The sequence below is a fragment of the Seriola lalandi genome, unplaced genomic scaffold, assembly GCF_002814215.2.
Source record: "Seriola lalandi dorsalis isolate HSWRI2012SDOR001 ecotype SW California unplaced genomic scaffold, Sedor1 jcf7180002052130, whole genome shotgun sequence".
In the NCBI taxonomy this organism is placed as follows: domain Eukaryota; kingdom Metazoa; phylum Chordata; class Actinopteri; order Carangiformes; family Carangidae; genus Seriola; species Seriola lalandi.
In genome coordinates this window covers 611,108-634,002 of record NW_019522683.1, presented here as the reverse complement: position 1 = coordinate 634,002, position 22,895 = coordinate 611,108, and the positions used below count along the sequence as shown (strand labels likewise).

Below are 22,895 nucleotides of genomic sequence, written 5' to 3'. Positions count from 1 at the left end.
GCAGATAAACGTGACACAAGAAATCTCTCTGTGTCCTCTCACCTCTGCACATGCGTTGGTCGTCTCGCAGCACATAGCCAGCGGGACACATGCACTCGTAGGAGCCGAAGGTGTTGACACAACGGAAGGCACAAAGCAGGGGATTCTGGGAGCACTCATTGATATCTGAAATCAGTGAGAGAGAGACAGGGTGGTTTCATTTTCATTTTATGACTTATAAATGATCTTGTGCAAATGTGTTGAACGATGACTGACCTTCACAAGTCATCATGGGTCCGGGTTCGAAGCCCTCCTGGCATGAACACTCGAAACCTCCCACCACGTTGGTGCAGGTTCCATTCCCACATGGGTTTCCGATGGAGCACTCATCAGTGTCTGGAGGAGACGGAGAGCAGGGGTAGATAGAGGAGGCAATCAAAAAGCAATGACACATTTATATTGTACCATAGATTTTAAAAGCAGTCACTAGTAGCTTAAATGAGATCAGGCTGTAAAGCAGGAAAAAGCCGAACTCGGGCGCTAGGAAAATAACATCAGACGTGGCTGCTAATATTGATTTTGGTGATAAAGGCTGTGGCACAGCAATAAAGCTCCTCGAGATTGTAGTTCATAAAAAGAAGTCCTGTGGCCATCGATTTTTCTTTTTCTGTTCACCTGCTAATACTCAAAACACTTGATTCTTCTTATGTGAATCAAGGATTACTAAAACTGTTATGTTATCAGTTGGTGGCAGAGCATGAATTATGTGAAAAGCATGCGAAGAGCATCTCACCAATGCAGTTGACTCCAGTGTAATCCAGGTTGTATCCGAAGGGGCATTCACAGCGGAACGAACCATCTGTGTTGATGCAAATACCATTCTGGCAGATGCCCGGGTTATCCAGACACTCATTCATATCTAGAGAGAGCAAGAGTGGATTAGCATATTTTAAAAAAAAAAATAAAAAATTTGTACAAGACCTCCTTTAGATTCGAGGGATTCGATCAGTGTTGCAGCACGCACCTTCACGAGCGTCACCCGGTCCAGGCAGGGCTCCGTGGCCGAAGGGACACAGAGTGTTAAAAGCAGCTGGAAACACCAAAAAACAAAAAGAAGGTCAGCTTTATATACTCTACAGATATCATAGTGTGTACATATATGACTTCATTACAACATGTGTGTGTCCGTGTCACACACCATCGCTCTCTCGTGGGCACAGCTCACAGGGGAGTCCCCAGCCCTCTCCAGGCATCTTGCTGCAGCAGCACTTGGCCTTGGTGGTGTTGAAGGCTTTGGGGACGGAGCATTTCCCTGCGTCGAACTTGGTGAAACAGAAGCTCTCTCTGGTATCTGCCAAAAGAGAAAAAAAAAAATTCCAGTAAATCCAGGATTCTGGTTTTTTTTTTTCTATGAACAGACAGTTGCCTATTTATTCTTCAACACCGTCCGCTGTGCCCTAATGTTGACTAACAGCTTGTCTCACCGTAGCAGCGCCGTTTGTTGTCAGAGAGAACGAAGCCCGGCTGGCATGAGCACTGGAAGCTGCCTGGGGTGTTGGTGCAGGTGCCAAACTGGCAGATGTTGGTCTCCTCACACTCGTTGATATCTGGGAAAGGAGAAGAAAAAGGGGGATGGTGAGGAGGAGGAGGGGAGATGAGAATAGTGGTGTATGCTCGGTGTGTACTTCTTGAGTGTGTGTGTTTGTGTGTGTGTGTGTGTGTGTGTGTGTGTGTGTGCGTGTGTGCGTGTGCGTGTGTGTGTGTGTGTGTTGGAGCAGATGGCCTCATCACTAATGTCTCTGACTCCCTGATGTTTAAGTACAGGTGCTTATCAGGCCTCTGGCTATTTGAACAGGCTGCTTTGAGTATGTGTGAGTATTTAACTTGTATTTAAGTGTGTCTGTCCCTGTAGGTGTGTGTGTGTGTGTGTGTGTGTGTGTGTGTGTGTGTGTGTGTGTGTGCCTTACCTATACACTGGTCATTTTGCACCTCATATCCAGGAGGGCAGATACATCTGAAGGATCCATCCAGATTCTGACACGTTCCTGGAGAACAAGTGCCGGGCAGACTCACACACTCGTTGATATCTGCGAAAAACAGGACAATATAGGAATCAGAAAATGCATGTTTGTATATGTCAGACAAACTGTACTGCATTGAAGTTTATATATACCCCCACCTTGCACTTACAGTGCTACACTTTTCACATTAAAACTGCTGACTTACCGGCACAGTTCTTCCCATCTGGAGTATTCTCATAACCCTCGTGGCAGAAACACTGGAAGGAACCAAGTCCATTGATACACTGGCCGTTCCTGCACACTTGGCCCTGGAGGGCACTGCACTCATCTGTGTCTGTAAAAACATGAACATTGAGAGGATTAGGACTCTCAAGGCGTTCCTCTGATTTTGGATACCCATAAACAACCACATCAACAACAGGGAAAAATCCATGATTTTCCTGGCATCATCAAAGCTGGCTTGTGTTACACCACCAGAGTTCAAAGATATAATTTTAAACGTACTGTGATACATTTCCATAGAAAGCCAAAGAAAAGTCAAAACACAGTCGACTTTTATGACTTTTATGAATTTCATTTCATGTCAGTCCAAATGTAATGCTACAAAAAAAGTATATGAAAAATATATGGCAGGTAAACACTTTAAAGGAAAGCACTAGATGAGCAGTAAATGATCCATACCCATGCAGTCGTTGTTGTGTGTGAGCTCGAACCCGGGGAAGCAGAGACAGTTGTAGGATCCTACTGTATTTTTGCAGGTTCCATTGCCACACGGCTGTCGGTCACACTCATCGACGTCTAAATTAAACACAGAGAACAAAATTTAGGATCAAAAAAGGTTAAGTACAGTGCTAGAAAACATAATGGCACATGTAAAAAATGTGTTTATTATGTGGTGACTCTTGATACAGTCTGCAGGATTACATGAAACAAAGTGTTTTGTGTATAACTATAGTTTTACAGTGTCCTTCTCACCCATGCACATGGTCAGGTCAGCAGTAGCTTTGAAACCATTGTGGCAAATGCAACGATAACTGCCCTGTGTGTCAATACACTCTCCATGGCTGCACACATTTGGAATCTCCTGGCATTCATTACGGTCTGAGAGAAAGAAAAAGAAATGGAAAGTAGATTAACATATTGCAAAGGGTTGCAATTAACAATTATTTATCTATTAAACTGCTGATTCATTTTTCATTTCACTGTTTAGTGTTTAAAATGTCAGAAAAAATGCCGATCAAAGGTTCAAATGAGTTGTTCTGTCTGACAATCAGTCCGAAACACAATGATGTTTAATTTACAATCACACAAAACAGGACTTAAATAATGATTTGGTTTCCATATTGTTAAGGATTTCCTGTCACACAACTAATACTTTCAGCACTAATATTATACACATTACATCAATCCCACTTTATATACACTCAATTCATAAACTAGAGTTAAGTAAACAGCCAATATGAACTTACCTATCTCAGCAGCTTTCCCACTGTTACGTAAATGCAATTGCTAATAATTTTCTCTGAACAAGAGATGCCCCTGTCACACATTCCTCACAAACCTACACAATCAGTCTATCTGTCTTCCTCCTCGGTATCTTAAGATGGGAAACCTCTGTAAGGCCTGTCAGACCAGGCTGCACTCACCCAAACAGGCCCCGCTGGGAGACAGTTTGAAGCCTGGCGAGCACTCGCAGCGGTAGCTGCCGGGAATATTGATACAGTTGGCGTTACGTTGGCACAGGTTGTCCCCACTGTTACACTCATCAATATCTATGGAGGGAGGGAGAAAGAGAGAAACAGTGGACATCAATCACAGGATCTATAACTGTCTGGTCAGAGCAGACTGTCAGCTTGTGGACAGCAGGAGAAAAAACACCACAGTGCCATTTTGGCTCTGGTACAGATCAGACAGTCGCTGGCAGGTTCTGGATGACTGAAGGTCCTGGCAGGTGTTCCCATTCAGAGCCACTACACTTGTCTTTACAAGGGCATAATTCATGTGGGAAGAGGCAGCAGTACCTCTGCTGAGTGGACTGCTTGTAAAAGTGCCTCTTGGCCAGTGAGTGAGTGTATTTGTATTTATGTGTGTGTGTGTGTGTGTGTGTGTGTGTGTGTGTGTGTGTGTGTGTGTGTGTGTGTGTGTGTGTGCACGTGCCAGCAGCAAGTATATACTGTGTAGTATATAAGTGACACATTAGCAAGCAGTGATTCAGCAACGGGGTCAGAAGATGAGACGCTGTGTGGTGGGGTAAAAGTGTGTGAGCTTTTATTCATGGGGTCTGAAAACCAGGATCCCACTATACTTGTGGGGACCGACAGCTTTGCAGAGACCAAAATGCTGGATTCCACAAGTTTAGATGTTAAGACTTGGTTTGGGGGTTAGGGTTAGAGTTAGAAACAGTTTGGTTTAGGTTAGGGTAAGGGTCAGTGACGAATTCCCACTAAGACAGGTGTACGAGGTGTGGGTATGTGCGTGTACGTATTTGTGTGTAGGTAGAGAGTGAGACACAGGAAACAGAAAAAAAAACCAAAAAAGAGCAGGAACTCTGTGAAACATCACCATGCACACATTATCTCATGCTAACTCTGTGTGGATAAAAATGACATTTCAGCTCAGGTAGTTAATGTTCCCTTGTTACAGGAGACACAAGGAAGTGAAAAGGAAGCGTGAGGGAGAGGAGAAGGTGAGTTTTACCTTCACATATGAGCAGTATGTTGTTGTAGCTGAAGCCCATGGGACATTCACAACGGAAGCTCCCGATCTGGTTTATACACACTCCATTGGCACAGATACCCGGGATCTCCCTACACTCATCAATGTCTGCACAACAACAACCACAATCGAAGAACGTTATCAAAAATAATTCACGCCGTTTAATGTGCACAACTTGGTTTGAGCATGTGAAGGTGACCTTACCAATCGGCTTGCCAGTGTGGATGTCAATGATGAAGCCAGGAGCCTGGTTACCACACAGTAACTGGTACTCAGCTGAAACAGTCAGGACAGAAGAGACGTAGTGAGTGGAAGAAAAAGTATTCATACAGTGATATATAAACAATTGTGTTAGTGTATGTTGGTGTGAAGCGGTGGTCCCTTTGTGTCGGACACTCACAGGTAGCAGGAGTAGGACAGGCCTCGCATGGCTTATTCCAGGCCTTTCCCACATTGTAGGCGCAGCAGCACATCTTCTTGGTCATGTTGAAGGACAGCTCGTTCTCACATGTGTCATTGAAGTTACGGTAGCACACACTCTTCCTCATGTCTGCATTACAAGAAGGACAGATGACAGAGTCAGTCCCAAAATAATAACTTTTAGAAACGTAATTCTTTTCTAAGAATGAACCTTCTATTGTCCAAGAGACGTCTCTCACACTCACCCATGCAGTTGTTTCCTCCATTCACTTGCATGTACTCAGGTGGACACACACAGGTGTAGTTGCCCAGAGTGTTGTAGCAGGTACCAGGTCCGCAGATCCCAATGTGAGTTGTGCACTCATCAATATCTGCACATAATGATATGACGACGGAGAATGTAAAAAAACTGAAGTGAGGAGACGGTGACAACATATTTTTTAGTCAGTACCGTTTGACTGAGCTACTAAGAGTTATTGAGTGCGACTTGTCTTTCAGTCCTTACCCTCACAGATGCGAGTCTCCTCATTGAGATAGTAGCCTGCTGGACACTCACACTGGAAACTGCCAAAGGTGTTGACACAGTTTCCACCCTGGCAGAGACCTGGCAGCTCCTGGCACTCATCGATATCTAGAAAATAATGGTTAGATCCATAGATGTCACGGATGTATTGATTTTATGGTAGAGTGTATGGTAGATTGATAGTACAATTCTGAAAAAGAGACTCAAGTTTAGTGTTTCGGTGCTACAGGTAAACAGAGAAGGCTGGGTGGTTTACCTTCCAGGATGACAGTGATGGGGTTGGGTCTGAATCCCTCTCCTCCGGGACAAAGAGTCTTATACTCCGCTACAGACAAGAAAGAGCAATTACAGCAAGTTAGCTTCACTTTCCATTTCATAGTGGAAGCAAGGGCATAAAAACTAAAAAGTAAACATGAAAAGTAATAAATAAATGTTGCTAAGACCTAAAGGTAACAACTCATCTGAGCATTTTAACTGTAACATATAGATGTGCACTTTGCAGTACATGTTATGAGTAATCGTTTGTTCGAGCTCGTGTTGTACATACTGGAGTTGGGGGCGGGGCACAGTTCACAGGGGTTTCCCCAGGCTCCTCCCAGGGAGCAGCAACAAGACGCTCGGGTCACTCCGACTCCAATCTCGGCACTGCAGGAGATTCCTCCATCACCACGTGCAAGGACATCCAGGAAGCAGTTGCCAACACGGGTGTCTGGGAAAAATACATATTCACTCGTATAAAGACGCTTTAATGTAACAGGATGTTGTGAGTGCAAAAACTGTTTGGCTTGCTCCTACTAAATATTTTTCAGATATACATTTGGATGCTACCATTGCATCTCCTCACTATGCTCTCATGTTAAAAAACATACTGATGTATTGTACTCATTCTATTCATTTATATTGGATGGTCACACTGTTAATGGCATAGGGACGAAATATCAAACTAACCAAAATGTACTAAAATTATATTCATTGGCCTCATGGTGGCACTGTAAGTGAATACCCACCTCTTACAGTTAAAAGTATGAAAGACTAGTCTATTCTATATTTCTTATTCATTCATTCATTCATTCATTCATTCATCTCTCGTCCCACACTGTATCACTCATTGAGGACAACATGGAGTTCTTCATTAAAAGCTCATTATTTGTTAAACCTGTCAGCTCCGTGTGACTCACCCACGCAGCCCACTCCAGTGGGGTTGAGCTCAAAGTCAGCTGGGCAGTTACACAGGTAGCTCCCTGGAGTGTTCACACACAGGCCGTTGATGCAGTTCACGGGGTCCGCACACTCGTTGATGTCTGTGGTTTACAGCGACACGCAGAAGCTCAGCAACAACACACCAGATAACAGTCATCTTTCTCAATGTACTACTTTATATTCTGCTAAACACAGAAGCCAAAAATAATGTATCCACTCAAAATGACTAAAATCTTGTTTATACCACAAAGTAACTGCGGTTGAATTGAGAGTTAAGCTGCACAATGAGTAAGAATCAAGGGAATAAACAGATGACTACAGTAGATCTTTGGTCTAAGAATTATGAATAGTAAAATGATTCATGAATGAATTTTATTACTGACAAAGACACTCAGCCAAGTGTTCTTTCTAGAGATACAGTTACTGACCAGTGCAGTTTCCGCCGCTGCGGTCCAGTTCGTAACCATCATCACACACACAGCGGAACATCCCTGGAAGGTTCTGGCACGTTCCAAACACACAGATGTTCTGGAAATTACACTCATCAATGTCTGTGGCAAAGGCGACAAAGAAAGGGAAAAAATTTTTGTAACAATACCTGAATGAAAAAAGAACCGGAGAATAAAAGGAGAGAACGAAATGGGACGGAATGAGTTCAGCACCTTGACAGGCTTTGCTGTCTTCTGTAGGTGTGAAGCCCATCTCACACTCGCAGCGGTAGCCGCCCGGAGCGTTCAGACACTGGCCGTTCTCACACAGGTTCACGTTGTCTGCACACTCATCCATGTCTGAAACAGATCGGATCAGTGGATTATAAAAACTCTGCGGGCATGAACCTCACTGCACGCACAATAGCTACTATACTTAGAAAGTTCTGACAGCCTTACCAGAGCATGAAAAGCCATCTCCATTAAAGCCCTCTTTGCATGTACACCTGTAGGATCCTGGTGTGTTGACACAGTCGGCGTTGGGGTTACAGTTGTGATCCTCTGCAGAACACTCATCCTGATCTAAAGGCAGTGAGAAAAAAATAGACTTAAATCAACACATATTCTAGGGTTCAGGAGACAATTTTGCTCCTGTATTTTCTCTTTTAGACAAGTCTTGCACGGCAAATCTTCAAATCACATCACAGCTGAGATAATCTGAAGACGTACTCACCCACACACTTGATGCCGTCTCCCGACCAGCCGTCTCGACAGCGACATTTAAAGCTTCCAGGAACATTGATGCAGGCAGCATGCATGTCGCAGTTATGAGCCCCGATCTCACACTCATCAATATCTGGAGGGATGTGGAGATAAATTAGCCAATGGAGACACAGTAAAAACTTTTTTTTCAAATAATTTCCCGTGGCAGCCTGAATAACAAAAGAATATAATACTTTAGTTTGCTGGAGTGAAATGCTCCTTTGTTTAAGGACATCGCAACTTTGCTTTTTTACTACCCACTGCAATTCTAATTCTGTTCCTGGTCTCCAGATATGGTAAAGTATAAATAAATCATTCACTTCTAAAACGTAGACCTGGAACTACTGTATGCATGAATGACCTGTCTCAACTCTCAGATGCGGATATGGACACGCAGAGGCCCAGACCTCTCAGCGACAGCTCAGCCCCCGGTATTCGTATGTGTGTCTGTGTGTGCATGTGCACCTGTGCAGCCCGTGGATCCCTTCTTGACAAAGTATCCCAGCTGACAGTGGCAGATGAAGGAGCCTTTGGTGTTCTCACAGTCGCCGTGGAGACAGATGTTTGGGTTCAAATCACACTCGTTCACATCTGGGCAAGACAGGGATGGACAGACACAGATAGTACGTGAATGTTCTGGCCTTGGAGATAAGGTGACAGATATTGACACTGACAGAGAAAGTCCCATAGGAAGCTGGACAAGCAGAAAAACATATTAGATCAGAGACTGAGTGAATACATTCATGTGGCAGACAGAAAAAAAAAAAAAAAGGCAAATGTAAAAAGATAAAGATGTCAGCATGTGTTTCTCCTCTCACCGATACAGGTCCTCATGTCCATGGACGCCATGAAGCCATCGTAACACAGACAGCGATATTCCCCGGGAATGTTGGTGCACTGGCCTCCATCACAGATATCAGGTGTCTCCTCACACTCATCAATATCTAATAGAAACAAGAGAAATACATTTAAGTGTTATATAGGTGGAAACACTGTAGAAGACCAGACAGAAAGATATGAATATTTTACTGTTTATTTTCATATGATTGCTTTGTTTAAACTTTTAATAATACTTTTTTTCTGCGTAAAGAACTGCCTGAAATACAGACAAACTGTACATGTCCTGTGTTTTATTACCTGCACAGGTCCTGAGATCAGGCATGAGAGCGTAGCCCTCACTGCAGCTGCACTCGTAGCTTCCCTCCGAGTTGGTGCAGTGGGTCTCACAGCCTCCGTTCATAATGGTGCATTCATCAATATCTGAAACGAGAGAAGTCACAGTTACAGTTTAGACATTCAGGTCTCTGTCTCAGTGAAAACAGACACATTTTGATAATTACAAACATAAGTGTCAGACTCACAATAGTTGAATACACTACAAGATCAACCGTCAACAGTGTGCTGGCTTGCGTGTAAGCAAACTTGTATTTTTGTATCCCACTCACCAACGCAGCCCTGTCGGTCTGGCGTGGCCTGGTAACCAGTGTCACAGGTGCACTGGTAGGTTCCTGGCATGTTGACACACTGGCCGTTCTTGCACAAGTTGTCACTCAGCTGGCACTCATTCACATCTGAACCGACAAACAAATAGAAATGTATTGTACCTCGGGGTAGGAATGAAAAACAACACTCTTTCCTCAGCTGGAGAATGGGTTTATAATTATTCAAGGCTTGAACCTTGTCAGCGACATTACGTGAGCCAAAGAGAAAAGATCAACAAGAGAGGTGCGAAAGCTACTTTTCTTTTTTGGGACATGACTGATGTTATGAGTGCACTTGCTTTTGGATGTGCTGAGAATGATATATAACACCCAGGGAGCCTGTGTGTGTGAATACATATGTGTGTATGCTGTATGATATATGACCAACCTTCACAGGCAGAGCCATCGGTGCTGAGCGAGTGTCCGGTGGGACATTCACACTCATAACTCCCCTCTGTGTTCAGACAGGTTCCTCCACGACACAACAGGGGGTTTCTCTCACACTCGTCAATGTCTGTCAGCAGAGAGGAGGAGAAGGAAGGAGGGATGAGGAGGGAGAACAGAAGCAAAAGGGGGAAAAAAAAAGAATTAAAAAAAAGGAAAGAACAGAGAAGTGAACTGGACTGTGATTTCACATTGTGGGTATTTATTCAAATGGAGTGTTTCCTTTGAAATTGTGTATTTGTGTGTATGAATGTGCTTCCAACTCACCCATGCAGTTCTTCATCATCATGAAGCCGCTCTCGTAGCCCTCGAAGCACTCGCACTCAAAGCTGCCGGGTGTGTTGACGCAGGTACCATGACCGCACAAGTCGGGGGAGATGCGGCACTCATCAATGTCTGAAACACAATGATACAAAGAAAAAGAAAGCTCGCTAAGTGCTCTCTAAGTGTGACAGAGATACTTCATGAATAGTAAATCTGCCCCTCTCTCACACCTGTGCAGTTCCTCTCTTCAGCCGTCAGAGCGAAGCCGTTGTTGCAGCGACACTTGAAACTGCCGATGGTATTTCGGCAAGTACCGTAAGTGCACAGACCCTGGAACACCTTACACTCGTTCACATCTGAGAGACAGACAATGGTCATTAATACTCACATCGTACAGACACAGACACTAAAGTATATCTACAGACATCATCCATTTGACAACACTATCCAAATCCACTAAGATGAATTGGCGTTACACCATGTTGATGACTTCAATGCAGTTTCAGTGTGATTGTGTGGATGGCCACTAATAACGATGATGTGGTCAAAATAATACAGTTTTCATATAGTTTACATGAGTATTGTAGATGTTCTTCTTCATATCTGATCTGATACATACAGCATGACAAATTGGATGGATGTGCCCATGTCCAGGAAGCTGAGAATCGCCATACCTTTGTAGAACGCCCTGCCGGTAAGAATATCTCCTCTGTTGGCGAAGCCGGGCCCTCTGGGGCAGACGGCTTTGTACTCAGGTGTGTCTGGTTTGGGACACTCCTCACAGTCAATACCCCAGGCAGCACCCACTGAACAGCAGCACATGTCCACGCGATATCTCCCTGGCAGTGGCGCGCCACACTCATCCTCATGCCACTTAAGGTAGCACTGCTCACTACGCATATCTGGAAAAGTTGGTAAAATAAACTTTTTTAAAAAGTCACCTCTGTTTTAAATTTTGGCCTTATAGTGAAGTGTGTTGACAGCCACTGGAAGTAACTGTTTAATCAGCTGATATAATGTACGTTTTCTTACCCACACATGTGCGTCCAGTACTGTCCAAGGTGAGACCCTCAGCACACTCACAGCGGAATGAGCCCTGGGTGTTCACACAGCGGCCGTTTGTACACACTCCAGGGAACACCTCACACTCATTAATGTCTACAGGGACAGGGACAATTTTAAGAACCGTGATTACAAGGTGAGACACACAAACACACACACACACACGCACACACACACACACACACACACACACACACACTAACAAATAAGGGAGAACATTAGGGCACGTTAGAAGGACAAAAAGATGAAATTACTCCATGGGTGTTGATGTTGGATATAGATCAAATATTCTTACCTTCACAGACAAGGCCCTTCATACGAGCAAATCCTCGAGAACAGGCGGTGTCTGAGGAGCATGAGAAGATTGAGAGATGTGAAAAAAACATTTAATGTATTCTAATGCCAAACTATTGACTTTTAGTTAATATTTGATTGATTTGGTCCAGTCACGTTCACAGTATGGTGACCAAAGCTGCCAAAAACGAATGTGGAAAATAATGTTTTATCTCCTTCCTTATTCTGGTGCTCATGAGTTATTAACGTATTGCACTTAAAGTCAGCAATTGCAAAATAGCTCATAATTTAAAAGCAGTAATACTTTCAGTCTTCCCCTTGAATTGAATTGCTTCTTTCCTAAAAACATTTCTTTCCATGCTGAATTTTGTTGTTAAACGTTGAAATCTGCCATGGCACAAAATCTTAATGGCTTCAATTCAAAACATTGGTATCAGACTTAAGGAACCCATATTTTATGACTGTGTGTGATTGAACTGACCGATCTCGCAGGGTTCACAGGGGCTGCCCCAAGCGGCTCCCAGTGTGGAGCAGCACTCAGACTTTAGTGTGGCTCCGTTGATGTTGACTTCACAGCGGTTGTCCTGTTTTGTCAGCCAGCACGTACTCTTCATACTATCTGTTGAACCAAAGTCACAGCAGAGAAGACTTGATTAAAGGGACCCTGTGGAATGTCTGCATCCTTGTGGCATAATATCAAATGCATAAAACATTTGCAAAGTCAGTTTCACTGAATATTTTTCCTTGTGCGTGTGCAAATAGAGCACTAGATACAAACAAAACAGAGATTTTCTCATCAAAACATAGCTACATAGCACCACTAGTGGTCAAAATCTTTAACTATGGCAACAAAATACAACACAAAAACAATCAACATGTCACCTTCAACTCTTTTTACTGCCATGAAACTTGTGTCTGTGGCTACAGGCTGAGTAAAGCTCATGTGCTGTTACATTTAATCCTATGCTACTGCATTCCTAATGAACTGAACGAGTGTACAGTCATAACAATGACACCTTCTCTCCAAAACAACAACACCACCCAAACACAAAGCCACAGTTTACATTCCCTTTCTTCCCCCCACGAAGTGATGGGATCTAAAACATAAAACAGAAATGAACCAAAGCAGAGGAATTTGAAGACCTCTGACAGAGCCAGCTCATGCAATATGCATGAGTGTTTTTGTAATGACTCATTCTCCCTTTCAGTTACAATAACATCTGTATTCTGTATTAGCATGTAGCTTTCTCAGAATGATTTCCCCGAAAATAACAAACCTCCAAACAAGTGGAATATTTAACCTCAGCAAGAGAGTCTTACATACCACACGTCAATCTGAATCTGCGGCAGATCTCTATGAAGTAAACCAATCTCCATGTGAACCAAGGCCATGCATGCAAGTATTTATCTAATAAATCATCTGTGTTTTTCCCAACATCTGAGGATAATAATGTCTCTGGATGGCTCCTGGAAACCTGAACCACCTCACTGTTTATTTACAAAAGTGGAGAGTAAACCTCGATTTAAAATGATAAGACAAAAGGACTCTTGCACCAATTGTTTCCCATTGACGTTCATGTCTCAGGGTGCAATCATTATCAGACACAAGCTGTTTCTAGGACCCTGTGGTGCTGCTCTAATTTGCGGCAGACATGTGGGAGGATGGATTTCTTACCCACGCAGATGGTGTTGGTGGAGTCCAGCTTGCTGCCGTGGGTGCATTCGCAGTTGAAGGACCCGGCCACGTTGCGACACGCTCCATTGATGCACGGGCTGGACTCGCATTCGTTGATATCTGGAACATGTGCAAGTGAACACCTGAGATCAGGGCTCAGAGGCTGATTGAAATGGATCATCATCACCACTTGGCAGTTATGAACACAACGTTTGTGCCTTCTTCCCATGAGCTGCATGTTTACTTGAAACTAAATGCAACACATCTGGTAATAATGTCACCTTATAATGACCTTGATTTGTTGGTGAAAATAACACATGGGAAGCAGAGCAAACATGTGAGTGTGTTGGGGTGTCAGAGAGAATGTGTGTGTTTTTGTGTGTGTGTGTGTGTGTGTGTGCGTGCTCACCTTCGCACGTCTCTGAGTCAGGTTTGAAGACAAATCCTTTAGGGCAGGAGCAGGTGTAGGAGCCAGGAGTGTTTCTGCAGAGACCATTGTCACAGAGCAGACGGTTCACCAGACACTCATTGATGTCTGAGGGGAGAAAAGAGGTCAGCATGATCATTACATCAATTTAGAAAACACTCAGGAGTAATGTTTATCTATGTCATTTCTAATTAGAGGAGTACATTTCTCAACCATCAGCACCGTCCTGTAAAGTGAGACTGTGGAATTTGAGAGAAAAAACAATACATTCTATCACAAATGGCATCTTGAATCAGTTTAATGAGCACACCGGCTCAATTCAATACACTCAGTGCTTTTGCTGCTGCAGTGCTCCTTGGTCTTGTATGACTAGTAGCTTATGGTGGCTTAAGTAAAGCTAATGTCAGCAAACTGCTGTATAATCAACATTATTGAGTAAATTATGGAAGACTGAAGAGTCTTCTCTACTGTTGGACTATTGTTTTAACTTGTGGCCAATATTAACAAAAGGCTACATAGATTCACTTTAAAATAGATACATGGCTAACTTTGCACTGAGGTCGATACTGTGTGTGTGTGTGTGTGTGTGTGTGTGTGTGTGTGTGTGTGTGTGTGTGTGTGTGTGTGTGTGTGTTTTTGTAAACCAGAGCGTCATTAAATCCACCCACCAACGCAGTTCTTGCCACTGGTGTCAGACTCGTAGCCGATGTTACAGATACAGCGGTAGCTTCCTCTCAGGTTCTCACAAATGCCGTTCTGACAAATGTCCGGGTCCAGGGCACACTCGTTGATGTCTAGAAGAAGTGAGGTATTATCCAGCAGATGTAGATAAATGATGACATGAGCACTTCTTAACAACACAGTGGGAGAATTCACATTCATGAGCAACATACTCACCTCTGCCATCAGCTGTAATGCCAATGCCACTGCTGCACACAGCCTGGAACTCAGCTGAAAGATGAGAAGAAAACACATTTAATGAGCTGGATTTATTTTTTTATTTATTTCACTTTCACAAAATGAAAAAATAACAAAGAACTGAAATAGACAGTCTAAAGCAAATCAAAGATGTTACCTGAGTTTCTGGAAGGGCAGGGTTGGCAAGGCTCTCCAAAGCCATGTTCAGGATTGGCACAGCAGCACTCAGACTTGGTCACTGCACCAGGGAATGGACGCGAGCATGTGCCCATCTTTATGGCGCCGTAGCAGGTGGTCCTCATGTGTGTGTCCACACACACTCTCCCATCTACGTCAATAGCCAGGCCTGGTGGGCACTCGCAGCGGAAGGAGCCCTCAGAGTTGATGCAGCGGCCGTTCATGCAAATGCCGGGTGTCTGACACTCATCGATGTCTGATGAAGAGAGGGCAGATTATTAACCATCACATGTCAGTTCATATGTTTACAGAATGATCCATTTGAATTAGTAGATTGAGGAAGTAAATATGGAAGTATCTACAGAAACAGATTTCATTCATGTTATGTAGGTTTGTGCTGTCATAGGACTATATTTTCACTGATCCTACAGCTAACTCACAGCTAACTGAAAATACGGCATAGAAATGAGGAATCAGGTCATGGGGAGATTGGTATGTGTTATATTTGGGCTGTGCACCTGTGCTGTCTGCGTTATGGTGTGACCGCAATGGAATGACAGCTACTCTCGAAGCTTCCAGACAAAATCTCTCAACAGAGACTCAAAAATTAATCTATCTATCTTTTTCTGGACTGCGCCTAATAGCACCCTGGGGATGTTTCAAAAAGCCTGATTTCTGAAACAAAACTGTGCACAAATGGGTTCAAAAAGGGGTCTGCAGGATTTCAGAGAACACCAAATCTGTCAACACTGTGTTGAAGCAGTCTGTTTGACTCTGGCCCAAGTTTTGAGGTCTGTGTTTGTACATTATAAATCATACATACCAGTACAGTAGCGTCCGTTAGGTGCTAGTGCAAAGCCAGGCTTGCAGATACACTTAAAGCTGCCGTCCTCATTGATGCACATGCCGTTGAGACACATGTTGGTGGTTGCACATTCATCGTGATCTGGAGAAGGCGAGAGAATAGGAATTAGCTCAAATTTGTAAAGGTGAAAGTTCATGTTGAGGTTCAACCTGGTCATGTGCTGGTTCCTTACCAATGCAGTTCTTCCCATCAGGAGTGAGCTCAAAGCCAGCATTGCAGATACATTGAAAGCTTCCCTCTGTGTTGACACAGCGGCCGTTGCGACACATCACTCCATTCACAATACACTCATCGATATCTGAGGGGAGGAGAGCAGGGCTTAATCAATTGTCTTTTAAACACAAATCATGTTGAGTTGTGCATTTAAGCTTTAGTTAAATGCTTCTTAACCGGTTTAGTAATACGTGCGTACTAAAGTAGTGTTAAAGAAAAATCTTGATTACAGTAAAACAGGTTGAAAATCAGACGTACCAATACAGGCTTGTTTGGTAGGTGTTCCCAGGTAGCCCTCGTGGCACTTGCAGTGGTACGATCCAGCTGTGTTGACACAGTCTCCATTGATACATGGATTACTCACACACTCTTCCACATCTGGAGGGAAAAAAATAAAGTCAACAAGAAACCACGACCTCTCCTGACTGTCACAGTGAATGGGTTTAAACACACACAACACATCACAAAGAAACACAATTCACATTTTAGCAGACTTCTCCCGCAGGCGTCAACCAACACTTGTTCCCTATATCGGCAGAAGATGGCAGTGCAGTGCAAACTATTATCTGTGGCACTATCACATAGTCGCTGCCCATATGGCTCAGAGAGATTAGTGAGAACTGAGCAACATTATACAGTTAACAATGTGTGTGTGAGCATGTTTCCTACCGATACACTCCCCACGAACATCCTGTCTGTAGCCCATGTTGCATTCACAGCGGTAGCTTGTGGGTGTGGGAATGCAGCGTCCATTAAGGCAGAGGTTGGTAAAATGTTTGCATACATCAATGGAGTCGTTCACAGAAACAGTGCCTGAGAATACACACACGGGGGGGGATTATCAAAACACAGCAGACACACAAAAATACAATGCAGAACTTATCTATTCTAACTCTAGAAATTAACCTTTGCATCTAATGTCACATTTAAAGACTCACCTATGTGTTGGTGAGTCAGAAGTCCTCCTCCATTGCCTCCAAAGCCTCCTCCACCGTTGCCACCGATGCCTCCGTTACCATTACCGTTGGGTACACCGGGGAACTTGGGACCGTAGTTGAAACCATTGCCGTTGCTGGGGAAGTGTCCGTTGGGGTAACCATGAGGGAGACCGTGTCCCTGGGGAACACCCACAATACACAGACGCCTGAACTCGTCTACAAGAGAAACAGAGATCACAGGGAACAAGTCAGTGTTTGCGGACTGCTGTAGGTTATGATTCATTTGTTACCAGCCAGATGGAACTGAGCTAAAATATATTCATCAGGCCCCAAGTTGTGCCAAAAAAAGATTTTGTGTTTAAACAATTTAGATTAGAACAGTAATTCAGACTCAACAAGTACTCCAGATCAGCCTACCCATTAGAGGTCCTACAGTGTATGTACTCAGTGTTTCCTGGAACTCTGGAACCTCTGGAACCGGCCATTGCACCTTGCAGTAAATTTTGATGTTCTCTTGTTGAAGTCGGTTACAAAGCTGACTGTCTACTGTAAGAGTTTTACTGGTTTCAGATATGCTTTGACTGGAGCAAAGCCTGACCAAGTAATAAGAGAAAAATGTGTGCAAATAATTACCTGCTCTGCTCTCCTTTGGCATGTAGTTACAATAAGTCTATTGTATGTTTTTTTGTATGTCTGTATGTATGATTTATGTATGCAGGTGTGTGTGTCTATTTATAGTATGTTTGTTTGTCTGTATGTTTTGGACAGTCACAATAAATCAAACACACCCATCTTTTGGTGGGGCCAGAGAAAGAAACAGAACATTCTGTAACACATCAGTTATGGATCACACTGTCTCACGCAGAGGAAGAGTTTTCCCAATTCCAGCTTGACTTAGGAGATGATGGGTCATTATCTTCACACAAATCTTTTCCATCTTTCTCTGTTTGGTTTGTGCTCATGACATCATGCTCATCAGTCTGAGTGGATGCCCTGGCCTCTCTTGTCATGACACTCACACAAACTCAAAGCAGCCTCTCTCTAACAATGTCAGTCTTGTCTAGTATTACTGTGTTAAATTCATTTGGCTTGAGAACCATTTATGCAGTCATGGCTTTATTTACTGCCTGCGCTCATGCCAAATCACAGACAATGTATTGTGGGGACTGCCAGTTTTTTGTCAGCAGAGGAGGAAGGTGATGGATGTTTTGTCCTAATTTTTCGCTCATATCCGTCTTTTTGTTTGCAACAACACAGATGTTGGTGGGCTTAAGTTTGGTTGTCAACAACTGGGAAATGTGATCTGCACATATCTTCTGTCCCCAGTATCTTTCTTTGTTTTTATGTTTACTCACCAGAACCCCTGACTGGGCACATCTCAGGGATCTGTCCCAAAGCCCAGCAGCGTCCCGTGTCACAGCAACACTGCATCTTGGTGTATTGACCGCTCAGCTCCGCAGCACAGCGGCCATTAGCCAGAGCAGAGAAACAGGTGCCCACACGCTGGTCTGAAAGAGGAGGAGACACATGGACACAATGAGAGGACTGGACAAGCAAATGCTCTACTGTTCTGAAGTATGAGCATACAAATGAGTCAGCAGACCTGGAAAACAACACTATGAGTTAAAATTCATAAACACTAGTGTATATAGAGTTGCTAGACCAAATAGAACATCATGACAGGTAAAGTATAATAATTATATATAAGAATAAGTTGACACAAAAAAAATATTATTTTATTTTCTTATTTAGATTGGATAGCTTTGATAGATTTGCTACACTGTTACCTGAATAAAATCTTAAACAACTACTTCACAGACTGCTGACCTCCAGTGGTTTAACGTCACACCTTGCTGCAGTGATGTAAGAGTATACGCCAGGTTGTGTCAGTACACTGTGATATCACTGAGGTATGTTCGGTCAGAGGTGCAACAGATTTGAAACTTTCAACAAAAGAGGGCAGTGAAACACAGCTTTTCAGCCTGGTGTTATGTTGTAACATTATATTATACATGGGAAAAGGTTACAGGTAATAAACCATCTAAAATCAACAGTGCAGTACGTTAGAAGGCTGTCCTGCCCTCTCCATGGTGGCTGAAGAGGAAGCTTCTTTAATGGGTTAGCAGTGGGAAAGGTTGCTTGGGGTCTCGACTAACTGCAGGCATCTGAAGGGCCTCCAAAAAGGGGGTCTTATTTGTTACAGTTTGCCAGGTCAGGGTCAATGGGGCAGGAGAGGGGCCTGGGGTTCAAAGATCATGTGTGAGGAGTAAATGGAGTGGGTGAACGGGGGGTTTCTGGGTATTCAAGAAAAACACCAAGAGAAGAAAAAAAAAAGAGGGAGATAGAGAGAGAGAGAGAGAGAGAACCAGGGCCACAGAGAGAGAGAGAGATAGAGAGAGAGGATGCATGTGTAGGAGAATTTTAAGTGAATATACAGAAAAAAGTGGGAGAAAAGGGAAAAGCAGACTAAAGGGAGGTGGGGTGTGGGGGGAGGAGGGAGGAACACAAGTCGATTAACTCACTAATGAGCCAGCAGTCTGGAATTAATCAGTTCCATGTGGAGCAATTCTTGCCAATTAGATAGAACATGAGGGGCTGTGCTGAGTCTGGGAGCACACAGAGTACAGTACACACACACACACGCCTTCACTTGTACATACACAGACAGATATGCATTCCCTTATATATACACAGGCACACACATTTGTTTGTACAAATGGATACACACACACACACACACATACATATACGCATATACACATAACGCAACACCAAAAACATCCCATAGGAATGACTGAGCTGGTGGTATGATGGAGGAGAAAGGAGGGGAGAAGGGGGGGGCGGTTGCTGATGAGGATGATGATGACTTAAATTGGATCCAGACCTTGGTTTGCTCACCAGTATTGCTCCACTACACAAGCATATGCTTTCATTTGGTGAGGTGTTTTTACAGACTGACTGGACAGGTCTTGTGTTTTTTTCAAGCTTCCACCGTGTGACAGGGCATTAGGCTCTGATTACTGTCAGGCCCCCCAACAGCTCCCACTGGCCTACTTCACCACAGTACAGTACATCCCGCAAAACACAACAGGGCAATACACAGGGACTTACACAGTATAGCTTACCTACAGCTAAAACATGAGGGTAAGCAAGCAAGAAATTGGCCCTATACAAACAATTTATTCACTTTATGTTCTGACCACAAAATAAAAATGCAAACAGATCATACAGTATGAGAAATTTCATCAAAGGGTGTCAGTCACATGAGGAGGAAACAAGCAGAGTTTATTATGTCTCTTTTTTCCAAGCTCGGATTTGTGTGTAAGTGTACCTTTAGATCACTGGTCTGGAATATGACCTGACCCAGGGCTGGTTTCACAAAGACAGACTTTGACTATGGCTTAAATATAACTGATAGTCAGACTTCAGATAAACATCTAAATTCATCCCTTGCACAAAACAGTTTAGTTGACTATCTTAAATCTGACTGTGGTAAATGAATTATGGGTAAATTAAGACTTTTTTCAAAATAAAAAAAATGGCCGACCAAGTCACCACATCCAACCGCCGACCTCTATTTACCCCAGCAGAAAATGTTTGTCTACTGGAGGAATTTAACAGTTACAAGGACGTTTTACTAAAAGATATTAAAAACAAATATGGTACAAGACGCAGAGAAAGAAATGTTTAAAATACGAAATCATAAAACAGGAGGATGACCACAGGAAAAGCTTAAAGACACTAGACACTAGTAGAAATTGTACTGAAGATATACGGTGGGCAGTCGCCTCTGTTTTGGGGAATAAACAGTGGACGAGAGAGCGGAGAATGTGGGGTCAACAACAGTGCGAATGGGGCTCCACCACCCACACCGGCCGGTGCTGGAGGTGACAGCAGCCCACCAGCAGCCTCCCGTGAGGGACAGACAGAGGCCGGCGACAGTCAAGAGAACACAGGTAACATTAGGTCAATAATGTCTCTTGTTATTGTTTGAATGACCGCAGTCAAAAGAAAAATGTTTTACTTTGTAACGGTGGTTTTGGTATGCTAACGGTTGAGCCGGTAGCTAGCTTCCGGTAAGTTACATGTCGACAAACGTTACAACTTGGCCTTCAGAATAAAGTGGTGCTGTCGGTGTTTATTTTTCTTAGCGACCCTGTCTTTGGACTGTATGGATGAGACAGCAGGGGAGGAGAGGCAGTTCCTGCGGTCACTAAAACTCTTTCCCCTTGCATTGCTCTTTCCATAACGATGTTAGCAAACCACAAATAATGATCCATGTTTTGTTTTTGTTGTTGTTGGGTGCTACTGGCCAGCACAGGTGTCACTGATTGTAACCACCGTAACATTAGTCTTAGACCTGAGTTAGCCTGGGGGTAAGGCGTCTAATTTTTTTGGCTTAAAATTAGTCAGTCTTTATTTCTGTGAAACAGTCTTATTTGCATTGGACTGATCTATGAGCCAAATTAAAACTGGTCCAACACTACAGACCAGTCTGAGATACGTTTGTGAAACTGGCCCCCGGTCTAGTCTGGTTTTGTTTGGGTTAATTTATCTCTCCCTCTGTCTCCTCACAATCTGGTCCATTTTGAAAGAGGGACAGAGACAGAGACAGAGGAAGGATATATGGGGGTTGTGTCTGGCACCTGTTTATTTGCTCTCTCTCTTTTCCGCAGAAGAGCAACTGGAAACCACAACTAAAGGAAGTGAGGTGCAGTATCCAGATGGGAGAAAAAGGGAGGAAAAAAAAGGGGGCCAAGAGGAAACGGTAAGATAGATAAGGAGGGTGAGAGTGCGAGAATGCTTCAGTTTTGGAGATAAGCAGTTAAAAAAGGAAAAAAAACAAAAACAGCCAGAGGAGACGGAACAACAGACAAGGTCCAAACGGAGATAGAAATGTGCACAGTTCCAGAATAAACAGATTCTACTGTAAATCACTGAGCTGTTAGCTTTGGTGTGATCCATGCTTATGGATGCTTCCTGCAGAAGAAAGATAGAGTGAGAAAGTGAGAAATACAGCGAAAGAATGATATCGCTTCACAGAAAAGAAGAAGAAAGGGGACGGCAGTGGAGATGGAGAAAAAAGAAAAATGTGGACACGCATAAAGACAGACAGATGGAGAACTTTTGGGTCAGGGTGATTGGAAGACTGCTTCAATGTGAGATTCCCTGTCTTTAACACAGGCAGACCAGGCTGCGAGGTAGCACTTTATTCCTGATGATTCTGACTGTCTTTAACTCCTCTCCAATGCCCTACCTGTTTGTTTAGGAAAACACAATCCAGATCATTTTAATAGCAATTTAATTGCATCTTTAATGTCTTTCCTCTTCTCCTTCCATATGTTGTCTGTTTTTTAATATTTTACTTATAATTTTTACTTCTTATTTTGCATGTTTCCTCTCATTACTTTTTATGTTCCCATGAAACTTTTTTCCCCCTTGTCCAGTGCCTATGTATACACTACATGGCCAAAAGTATGGAAACGGCCCTGTCTATATATGTTTGAGCACTGTAGGGGCTATATTTCATGGTTTGGACTGAGTTCCAATTAAGGAAAATCTTAATACTTCTGCATATAATAATAGTATGCTTCCAACTTCATGGCTTGTGGAAGGGCTTTTTCATTTTAGCTAGATCCATAAAAAATGGTTTCCCAGTTTTGGTTTAGAAGAACTTGACTGGTCTGCACTGAGCCCTGATTTCAACTTTATCCAACACCTGATGAACCGGATCGCTACCTGCCAACAAGGCCTTATCAAACACAAGTACCTGCAGTCACTGATGGCTAATTACCCACTGTGGCTAAATGAGAACAAATCCCTGCAGCCGTTCCAGCTTGTTGGGGTTTATGATGCCATCTTTAGTTTATTTCTTTACTCTCTGCCCTCTCTGATTTCCCTTAAAACAACAGCATATGCCTGTTACCTTGAAGGCTAGAACGCTTCAGGCAAGCTCTTACACTACCTGTGAGATCAGCCTCCACCCTGATGTGCATGAAAGGGCACATGTGAGCTCGGGAATTGGGAACTGGGAGTTTAAATATTCTCAACCCATTTTTGTCTCGTACTTTTTCCAAAACAAAAACAGC

General features: G+C 43.4%; 1 protein-coding gene across 1 annotated transcript in view; it reads right to left on the bottom strand.

The window, feature by feature from the left end:
• The window catches only part of fbn3 (fibrillin 3), a 67,405-nt gene that overhangs the window by 6,774 nt on the left and 37,736 nt on the right, over positions 1 to 22,895 (bottom strand). The window contains exons 10-54 of the mRNA XM_023400069.2: positions 18,162 to 18,314; positions 16,807 to 17,022; positions 16,538 to 16,681; positions 16,127 to 16,246; positions 15,828 to 15,953; positions 15,614 to 15,736; positions 14,771 to 15,046; positions 14,593 to 14,646; positions 14,364 to 14,489; positions 13,678 to 13,803; positions 13,269 to 13,388; positions 12,075 to 12,212; positions 11,595 to 11,645; positions 11,270 to 11,395; positions 10,912 to 11,139; positions 10,468 to 10,593; positions 10,241 to 10,369; positions 9,918 to 10,043; positions 9,494 to 9,619; positions 9,186 to 9,308; positions 8,867 to 8,992; positions 8,514 to 8,639; positions 8,020 to 8,142; positions 7,746 to 7,868; positions 7,521 to 7,646; positions 7,287 to 7,409; positions 6,837 to 6,959; positions 6,206 to 6,367; positions 5,915 to 5,983; positions 5,641 to 5,766; positions 5,381 to 5,506; positions 5,116 to 5,265; positions 4,920 to 4,991; positions 4,698 to 4,823; positions 3,647 to 3,772; positions 2,976 to 3,101; positions 2,682 to 2,798; positions 2,206 to 2,334; positions 1,947 to 2,066; positions 1,464 to 1,586; positions 1,178 to 1,330; positions 1,004 to 1,069; positions 773 to 898; positions 256 to 375; positions 43 to 165 (exon numbers count right to left, since the gene is read on the bottom strand). Of these exons, the coding sequence (XP_023255837.1) occupies positions 43 to 165; positions 256 to 375; positions 773 to 898; positions 1,004 to 1,069; positions 1,178 to 1,330; positions 1,464 to 1,586; positions 1,947 to 2,066; positions 2,206 to 2,334; positions 2,682 to 2,798; positions 2,976 to 3,101; positions 3,647 to 3,772; positions 4,698 to 4,823; positions 4,920 to 4,991; positions 5,116 to 5,265; positions 5,381 to 5,506; positions 5,641 to 5,766; positions 5,915 to 5,983; positions 6,206 to 6,367; positions 6,837 to 6,959; positions 7,287 to 7,409; positions 7,521 to 7,646; positions 7,746 to 7,868; positions 8,020 to 8,142; positions 8,514 to 8,639; positions 8,867 to 8,992; positions 9,186 to 9,308; positions 9,494 to 9,619; positions 9,918 to 10,043; positions 10,241 to 10,369; positions 10,468 to 10,593; positions 10,912 to 11,139; positions 11,270 to 11,395; positions 11,595 to 11,645; positions 12,075 to 12,212; positions 13,269 to 13,388; positions 13,678 to 13,803; positions 14,364 to 14,489; positions 14,593 to 14,646; positions 14,771 to 15,046; positions 15,614 to 15,736; positions 15,828 to 15,953; positions 16,127 to 16,246; positions 16,538 to 16,681; positions 16,807 to 17,022; positions 18,162 to 18,314 (5,787 nt within the window). The remainder of the gene's footprint in view (positions 1 to 42; positions 166 to 255; positions 376 to 772; positions 899 to 1,003; positions 1,070 to 1,177; positions 1,331 to 1,463; positions 1,587 to 1,946; positions 2,067 to 2,205; positions 2,335 to 2,681; positions 2,799 to 2,975; positions 3,102 to 3,646; positions 3,773 to 4,697; positions 4,824 to 4,919; positions 4,992 to 5,115; positions 5,266 to 5,380; positions 5,507 to 5,640; positions 5,767 to 5,914; positions 5,984 to 6,205; positions 6,368 to 6,836; positions 6,960 to 7,286; positions 7,410 to 7,520; positions 7,647 to 7,745; positions 7,869 to 8,019; positions 8,143 to 8,513; positions 8,640 to 8,866; positions 8,993 to 9,185; positions 9,309 to 9,493; positions 9,620 to 9,917; positions 10,044 to 10,240; positions 10,370 to 10,467; positions 10,594 to 10,911; positions 11,140 to 11,269; positions 11,396 to 11,594; positions 11,646 to 12,074; positions 12,213 to 13,268; positions 13,389 to 13,677; positions 13,804 to 14,363; positions 14,490 to 14,592; positions 14,647 to 14,770; positions 15,047 to 15,613; positions 15,737 to 15,827; positions 15,954 to 16,126; positions 16,247 to 16,537; positions 16,682 to 16,806; positions 17,023 to 18,161; positions 18,315 to 22,895) is intronic.